Genomic DNA, 8,751 nt, shown 5'->3' on the forward strand with positions numbered 1-8,751 from the left:
AGAGAGAGAGAGAGAGAGAGAGAGAGAGAGAGAGAGAGAGAGAGAGAAATCATATTTGTAAAGTTCTTAGCACGGTACTTAGCATACAGTAGGCACTTGTCATCTTCCCACCCCACTCTTGGCAATAGTATGAGGGATGGCAAAAGTATAGGGAAACCTGTTAGCAGGGCACTATAAGAATACAAGCAGTAGCGACAAGGGCTTATGCTAGGCTGCAGCTAGAATAAAGAGGAGGACAAATGAGATCGATATGACTGGTAAAGGTGGGATTACCAGGTGCTTGACTGGATATGAATAGTGGGGAATGGGAGTGGGGCAGAGGTAAGCATTTATGTAGTGCCTACTGCATGCTAGGCACTAAGTGATTTTGACAAATCTGAATAGTGAGATGGAGATAATCTGAATGTGGGAGACTAAGTGAATGGTAGGACCTGCAAGGGAACCACACAAGGGAAGCCTTCTAAGGTATTTTTGTTTCTTCTCCAGTGCCCAGCTCAATGCTGAATACAGAGTAGATACTTCATAATGATTGGTGTAGGAATATCATAGAAGTTAGAATGATGAGAAATTAAGAGCAGGCCATGGTTTGATGGTTCTCGGATGACACTGGGACTAAACAGTAAGCTTACCCCGACCCAGCTAAGGTCTCCATGCAAATGGTAGAGGTATTGTGATTCATGGAAAGGGGGAAGAGAACAGGCATTTATTGAGTGCCTACTGCAATGCAGGCAGTGTGCTAAGTGCTTTTTTTTACAAACATCTCATTCGAAGCTCACAATAACCCTAGCAGGTAAGTACTATTATTATCCTCATTTACAGAGGAGGAAACTTTAGGTGCCCAGGGTCATACAGCAAGTAAGTGTCTGAGGTAGTATTTGAACTCAGATCTTTCTGACTCTAGGCCCAGTGTACTATAAACTAGGTACCTCTGGTTTGGACATAGTGACTATCTCCAAGTGTTGGCAAGTTGTGGAAGAGGGAAAGACCTTCTTCTGCTTAGCCCCTGAGCGCAGAACTGGGAGTGATGGGTAAAAGTTACAGGGAGAGGAGCTTAAACTCAATGTAAGGCACTTGGTAGCTATATGGCGATGCGGCTAGGGGGCGCCAGAGTGCACAATGCACACAGTCAGGAATTAGGAAGTTGTGACTCTGGGCAAGTCACTTAACCCTGTTTGCCTCAGTTCCTCTATGAAATGAGCTGGAGAAGGAAATAGTAAACCACTCCAGTATCTTTGCCAAGAAAACCCCAAGTCAGATCACAAAGAGCTGGCCACGATTGAACAATGACAGAAAAGCAACAGGGCGTAGAGCACTGGACTTAGGAACAGCTGAGTTTGAATCTTGTCACAAACACTAACTGTGTGATCCTGGATAAGTCACTTAACCTTTCTTACCCTCAGTTCCTCATTTGTTACATGAATTTCACACTGCCTGGCCCTATTAGTGTGACTAATGAATCCATACAAAGTAGTCACATTATCTGAATTTGTGCTATATATTTCCATTGAGCTGGAATAAATTACTGTATTTTACATAATTAGGACTTTGGATAGGGTAAATTCAAATGCATGCCGATGCTTCGGGTGACTCATTATTCTCACTAATCTAGGCCTGGCTATAATAGCATCTGCCTCAGGGATTTTTTGCAAGGACTTAGTGAGATAATATATGATATACTGCTTTGAAGCATTAAGCTGAAAACTCTGCAAAGATCATTGAGACAGTCTGTATAAATGTCAGCTCCGCCCTAGAGTCCTTCAAGCTGGGGTCAAATCAGTCAACAATCAACAAGCATTTCTTAGGTTACTCTATGTGCTGGGCACTGGATGGCCAATTGTCAGGGAGTCCTGTTCAAGTAACAGGTGGACTAATAATTGCTGAGCTCCTTTCCAACCTTGGGAATCTATAATGCTGAGAAATCAAGTGTGTGCTGAAGTAGAGAAGGGTAGAGGAGATTTGAGGGTTCTGACAGAGACCATAGGTTTGTTCACAGAGAGGTGGGTGTGGGTAACAGAGGTGATCAAAGCATTAGTATAGGAAGCATTATAGAGGGCCTTATTATATTATGTTAGAGGCAGGAAAGAGAAGTGGGGGAGAGGGAAAAGAGAAAGGGGAGAGGGAGGGAGGGAGAGAGGGAGAGGCAGATGGAGATGAGAGGGAGAGGAAGGAAGGAAGGAAGGAAGGAAGGAAGGAAGGAAGGAAGGAAGGAAGGAAGGAAGGAAGGAAGGAAGGAAGGAAGGAAGGAAGGAAGGAAGGAAGGAAGGAAGGAAGAGAAAGGAAAACAGGAAGAAGGAGAGAGAAAGGGAGACAGGGACAAGGAGAGAGGCAACGGGTGAATGAGAGAGAGAGAGAAGAGGAGAGGGGAAAGGAGAGGAGAGAGTGGAAAAGATGAGAGTGACACACTTGTAATTTGTAGAACAGACCAAGTGAAAAGACAAGACAAATTCACGAAACAGCTGAATAACCCAAGACAATACGAATGATCCTGGCTAACACAGAGACAGCACACAGTGTGGGAGGCCAGGGAAGGGAGATGCTGTGGGAGTTAGGGATGCCTTCGTAGAGGGAATGGGGCCTGAGCTGCCTCCCAGACACTGGATAAGGGATTGTGAAGGGATAGGGTTCTCAGGTGGCTCTGTACAGTCACAAACACACAAAAGGGATTCTCCAAGTCCAATAACTTGGGCTGTATTTATAAAGAACCTAACACGTGCAAGACAGACAGTGTAGCCTAGAGGCTCCAGAGCCAGGGAGTTCCAGCCTCACTAACAATATCCGGGGGAAGGCATACACTCTCTCAGTGCTCAATGTAACTCTCAGGCTGTTTCAGGGGAGGTGCCAACCTGCACTGGTAGAGGGAGTTCCCTCACCCAGGAGCTCCCTATGCTCGTGAAAGCTCAGGTGCAGCCCCTATCCTTATGTGCAAGCTCCTGTGTCAGACTCTGGGGATGCCTGATGAAATGGCGGGCTCTGGGGCTGGCCTGCCTGGAGTTGAGTGTGGACTGGGGAGCAATTGTGAGAAAAGACTGTAAAGGAAGGGAGGGGCCGATATGTGTCTCTGAGAAGCAAGCAAAGGACTGTGGACTTTATCCCTAGGGCAATAGGAAATCAAAGGGGCCGCCAGCTCTTTGCCGTAGTACCTGAAACCCCATAGATTCAAGATGGTCACAAAGTTCTCCTTTTAAACAGACCCTCATCCTACCCAAACTCTGAAGCGTGCCAAATGTCAGCCTTCTTTTGCCAATCCCTTTCCCCTGAAATATTCCCCAAACTCCAAGCTTGACCATGACTTGACCTGGGCAGGCTCTACTTGTCTGGAGACCCTGGGGAGCACTTCCTACCATGTGAACAAGGGATCTGCTGGACCCCCCTTCCTCAAAGTGTCCCCAGCCCCTGACCATTCTCCTTTCTTATTCCTCAGCACCTGCTGACCTGTAAGCTTGGCTCAGGAACTATCCGGGAACCTCAGGATGTAGTCAGGAAGCTCCAGATGATGGATGCCCAAGGTCAAGTGTGGGGCCAGGATGTGGTCCTGCAGGTCCACAACCACTGGCTCCAGATCCTAGATATCGAGACCAGGGTGAGCACTTCATCATATACCTCCCCTCCTCTTTCCCCAAGGGGCCCTTGACCTTTCCCTCCTCCACATTCCCTCTCATGCTGATCCCTCCCCTCCCAGGTCCAAGGACTCCCCCAGGTATGTATGGATTGAGAGGACCAGATTAGGGGCTATGGGTATTCGATGGTAGAGGGAGCCCCCAGGAGGGCATGTGTCCTGGTTCTCAAGAAGATACCTTCACTGTCTTTCCTTTCCTCCCACAGGAAGAGCTGGATTCCTACCCCTTGGATGGCATCCAGTCCCTAGATGCTATATTGAATAGCTGTTCCTACAATTCCATTCTAATAATCATCCTTCAGGAGCTGGGCCAGCCTTTTACCAGTGTCCTGCTATTCCAGTGCTGGGAAATTGGGGTGAGCAGCCTGGAGAGGAAGGATGGAAAGCAGTGGCCTGGAGGGAATAAAAAAGGAATACCAGGTTTAGGTCTGGGAGGAGCAGGGCCCCTGCCCAGGCTCATGTATTCCGATTATCCCTTTGTCCAGGCTGAGATCCTGAAGAATAACCTACAGAAGGCTATCAGTGAATCCAAAGAAGAAGAAGAATCAAGGTAGAACCACGGCCCTATAAAGCTCCCAAGGATAGCTGGCCCTCGACCCCAGGGTCAGTGGGAAGAGATCATTCCACACAACCCAGAAGCTAATTTGAGATATCCCAGTTGCTATCCTTGAGGCTAGAAAAGTAGCTGAAGACAGAGTCAAAAAAAAGAGCCAACATTGGGACCAAGTTGGAGGATATGGAAATAAAAAGAGAGTGAGGATGAAGATGGGGCTGGAATTAGAATGGGGATAAATGGGAGACTGGGACAGCCAGGTGGCACAGTGGATAGAGCACCAGGCCTGGAATCAGACTCATCTTCCTGGATTCAAATCCGTCCTCAGACACGTACTAGCTGTGTGACCTTGGGCAAGTCACTTAACCCAGCCTCAGTTTGCTCATCTGTAAAATGAGAATGGGGAAGGAAATGGCAAACCACTCCAGAAAGAGAAAGTCCCAAATGGGGTCACAAAGAGTTTGACAGGACTGAAACAACTAAATAAAGAACAGAGAATGAGAAGCTAAGGAATGGGAATAAAAGAAATATTAGAGATGGGAAAACATCTAACGGCTAAAGATTAAAGTCGAGATGGAAATGGAATTGGTTGAAAAGGGAACAGGTTGAGACTTGGATGGGGATTGTGGGATGAAGGGGGGAGGAGTCTGGAGTTACAGAGTTGAAAAGACAAGGAGACAAAATGCTATCCTGAGGGCCTGAAGGTTGAGGGACCAGGGCCCCTCTCTCCCTGTTTCTAAGACCCAGACTCAGATTTTATTATATTCTTCACAGATACAGATTTGGGGGTGTCCCACCCAATCAGCATAGGCAGGAGGCAGATCCCCCAAAGAAGTATCCCCGGAACTCCACTGAGCAAAGTGAGTAGGGTCCAGGGCATGGAGGGAGGTGGATGGGGGATGGGAAGAGATCTTGATTGAAGCAGGGGAGGGAGATGGCTTTCTCTGCATCCCTGGGGGAAACAAGTTCAACAAGAAACTGCAATAGTCACCTCCCTTGTCTTCTGAACATTACAGGATTCCTCTCCTCATACCAGCCTAGAAACCAGGAACCACAGAGGTTTGACCAGTTTCCCTCACAGATTGCACAGCCTAAGACCCCTCTGGACCTGCAAAGAGACATAGTAAACACATCCAGAATTAATCTGGGACCCTCTGACTCTGAGCACACTGTGGAGGGAAGGTGGGGAGGGATGAAGGAAGGGCCAGAGCACCTTCCTCTTTCATGGGAGACGAGACTGGAACAATGGCAGAAATGTAGGAAGGCTAAGGCTAGGCAGGAGGGCAGAGCTAGGGTTAGTTGGAGGAACAGGTCTGGAATCTCCCATGTGTGCTCAATGACATAGTACTCTGAGGGAGTGCAGGGGTCATTGACCTACTCAAGGTCAAAGACTCAGTCTGGGGGGGATTGTCTGGATACAGGAGGAACTGAACAACAACCTGAGTGAAATTGAGCTGTTTGTGGACATGGTAAAGGGGACCCAGAAAAATAAAACAAAAAAGAAGATTATGGGGAAGAAGAAGACCCCAAAAGGTGAGCACAGGTCCTGGATGGGACAGGGGCCACCAGGAATGGTGGGGTAAGAGGGAGGGGCACTGGCACAGGACTATGAGTGGCCAGTCAGTCCTGTCTCTGCCTCACAGGACTTCCTTCAGAACCCCAATATATAGAGTGCTTTCAGAAGAGCAAGCATGTACTCAATCTCCTGGTAAGTCAACCCCTGGGGAGGTGGAGAGAGGCGTGGTTAGTCCTAGAACTGAATTTCCTTCTCCAGCCTCCTACCCCCAAAATAAACCTCTTCCACTCCTCCTCATTTCATAAGCCCTAGCCCCAGCTCTTCTCCTCTTGTCCAAAAATCAAACTCTACCCCTGAAACTTGCCTCTCTAGAATCAGCTCTAGAAACAAACCCCTTCCCCTTCCCTCTCCTCCCCTCCCTCTTTACTGCCTGGAAACTCAGCCCTCAAAACCAAGCCCTCAACCCCTTTGGGGGAGCCAAGTGCCCTGGTGGTGACACAGTGGACTGGTCTATTAATATGTCCCCAGGGGAAGCTGGACCCCTATCTACAGCAGCCAGGCGCCCCTGAATTTGTACACATCCTCTTCCAAGCTTTGAGCACGGTAAGTTGAAATGGCACAGCGTAGACCATGATGGAGAATGGAAGGGGAAGAGATCCAAGTAGACAGAAGATTGAGGGGAACAGAGGAAATGGGGGGTGGATATAGGAAGAAGCATGGATGAGCCAGTAAAGGGATGGAGGGTGAGAGACCTAAGGGAGTTCTATTTCCCCCTCAATTCCTACACACTCAGATTTTTTCACGTTCCAACACGGCTAATGCTGGGCAGGGCCTCAGAACAAGCCACTGTCTTCCGTCCCAAGGGAGTCAGGGATTCTCTGGACGGGGAAGAGACCTCAGAGGAATAACTCAGGGAGAAGAAGGTCTCATGGACTAAAGAGACAGGTCCCTCAACAGGCTTGAACATACACCAATGTCCAAACACAGACATTTTAAAACCTACCTATAGGTACTGGGTCCTGGCATGTCTTTTTAATGCTGTCTCCTGTTCAGCATGGAACCAGTGTTCCCAACATACTCTCTGTTATTCCCCCAGGTGATGTCCAACTGCCCCAATCCTCATTTGGCAGCTTCGATAGAAGTTCCCCGGTTAACCCCCAATGCCATTGCCTTACTGGATTCTTGTCTGATACCAAATGAAGTGGATTTTTGGAAAAGTCTAGGAAAGTTCTGGACCATGAGCACGTGAGAGCAAACTCCTGTCACATTAGTCCCAGATGCCTGCACTCACCTCCAAGCCCCAAGCATGCCCCTACATGGGCATTTTACTAAATTCAGAGAATTTTAGATCTGGAAGGGCCCTTAGAGTTCATTGAGCCCACCTCCCACCCAGTGCAGGAAATCATTTAGCATATTTCTGGCTGTTTATATGGAAATCAAAGTTGACCCTGTACTCCAATAGAGTGCACAAAATAAAGTTGACCCACAACACACCTACAAAGTATAGTAAAAAGAACATTGGGCATGGACCTGGAGATGCTCCTGTGGCTAGGTGACAGCGGGCAGGTCTCTCCCATCCTCTCTCATCCTCAGGGTCCTTATTAGTAAAAGTGAAGGGGGTCTGTGGAAGACCTTTTCCAATTCCAAATCTATGTGCCCAGAAAGTTACAATACCTGTGCAGTTCCTTACAAATGTATTAGTATGGGAAGCAGGGAATAAATATTTATACAGTGTCTGCTGTACTCATCTGACCCTCACAACAACCTGTAGGGGCTTTTATCATCTCCATTATACAGTTGAGGAAACTAAGGCAAACAGAAGTTAAGTGCCTTGGCCAGGGTCACACAGCTAGAAAGTAGCTGAGGCTGCATTTGAACTAGGATCTCCTGACTCCAAGCCCAGCTCCTCTGTCTACAACGCCACCCAGTTGCTTAGCTAATATAACTGTAAAGCTAGAAGGGAACTTGTCTGACTATCTCATGTTACAGATGGGGAAACTGAGGCTGAGAGGGGTATAGTGACTTGGTCAGAGTCACTCCCATAGTAAGTGGCAGAATTGAGAATTGAATCCTGGCCCTCTGATTCCAAGTGCAATGTTCTTTCTAATACCCTATGTTGTTTCCTTTAAAATACAGTTGGCTATGACTTTTCTCATATGTGTGCCTATAGTTTTCTTTTGTAGAATGGTGTTGTGCAAAAAGCACTGGATTTGAAGTTAGGGGCATGGGCTTGAGTCCCGACCTTACCAGTGGCTAGTTATGTGAACTTGGGCAAGTCACCTAACTTCTCTGGGTCTCAGTTTCCTCATGTGAAATGATGTGAATAGTCTCTAAGGGCCTTTTCTGTTTCCAGCGAATGGTCCTGTGTTCCCCCATAGACTAGGAAACACTGTTGTTGTCTCCCTCCCGTCTTCCTTGAACCACAGTTCAGTGTAAAAGGGGGACTGGCTCACATAGGGTTTGTTTGGGGTTTTTCCCCCCTCCCCAGGGATCATGAGGCAGACCAAGAGACCACAAGTTCTATACGCACACCCAGATTCTCTTTGCTATCTCAGTCTTCAGAGAGCTCCAGCACCACCCACCAGGACAACGAAGCCAAGGTAAGAAACAAGAGGGACTTCCTGGTTCCAGGGCACAGAGAGGAGGAGCACAGGTGGCAGCCCCCCTCAGCCCTCCCAGGCCTCTGCCTAAGCTCCTCCAGCTTCGGGTCAGATGGGTAGCTTTGGCCAAGTCCTTTTCTTTCCTCCCAGCCAAATTCAAAGTGACATTTCCCTCAATAATGTTTGTAATTGTCTGCCTTTCTTGAGGGAGTGAGGAGAATTATTCACATCAATTAGAATGTTTCCCCCCACCTGGGGCTGGTTCCCTGCTCTGATCTGCTTCCTGTTCTCTCTTCTTTACAGGACCAGGATCCCATCTCCCCCAGGTTTGTCCTAGGATCAATAGGGGTGGGTCATAGCCCAAAGGTGCTGGGCTGGTGTCCTGCGACGTAAATCTAATTACCAGAGAGTCTGCAGAGCTCTCTCTCTCTCTCTCTCTCTCTCTCTCTCTCTCTCTCTCTCTCTC

General features: G+C 48.0%; 1 protein-coding gene and 1 long non-coding RNA gene across 3 annotated transcripts in view; one reads left to right on the forward strand and one right to left on the reverse strand.

Moving 5' to 3' along the window:
- LOC138162895 (uncharacterized) overlaps positions 1–8,751 on the reverse strand; it is a 146,886-nt gene that overhangs the window by 127,931 nt on the left and 10,204 nt on the right. The window contains exon 3 of one of the 2 annotated variants that reach the window (XR_011168744.1): positions 5,148–5,277. The exons of the other annotated variant lie outside the window; for it this stretch is intronic. This is a non-coding gene — a long non-coding RNA (uncharacterized lncRNA). Of the gene's footprint in view, positions 1–5,147; positions 5,278–8,751 lie in introns of those variants that run through there. 2 annotated transcript variants of the gene reach the window in all.
- Positions 1–8,751, forward strand: part of EPS8L3 (EPS8 signaling adaptor L3) — a 20,691-nt gene that overhangs the window by 7,337 nt on the left and 4,603 nt on the right. Inside the window, exons 5-15 of the mRNA XM_069090423.1 lie at positions 3,422–3,580; positions 3,823–3,972; positions 4,102–4,166; positions 4,944–5,029; positions 5,186–5,292; positions 5,591–5,702; positions 5,813–5,877; positions 6,214–6,288; positions 6,782–6,930; positions 8,174–8,285; positions 8,589–8,611. Of these exons, the coding sequence (XP_068946524.1) occupies positions 3,422–3,580; positions 3,823–3,972; positions 4,102–4,166; positions 4,944–5,029; positions 5,186–5,292; positions 5,591–5,702; positions 5,813–5,877; positions 6,214–6,288; positions 6,782–6,930; positions 8,174–8,285; positions 8,589–8,611 (1,103 nt within the window). The remainder of the gene's footprint in view (positions 1–3,421; positions 3,581–3,822; positions 3,973–4,101; positions 4,167–4,943; positions 5,030–5,185; positions 5,293–5,590; positions 5,703–5,812; positions 5,878–6,213; positions 6,289–6,781; positions 6,931–8,173; positions 8,286–8,588; positions 8,612–8,751) is intronic.

Source organism: Petaurus breviceps, unplaced genomic scaffold (assembly GCF_028583685.1).
Source record: "Petaurus breviceps papuanus isolate PSGF00001 unplaced genomic scaffold, PetGlider_PUasm1.0 186, whole genome shotgun sequence".
Lineage (NCBI taxonomy): Eukaryota > Metazoa > Chordata > Mammalia > Diprotodontia > Petauridae > Petaurus > Petaurus breviceps.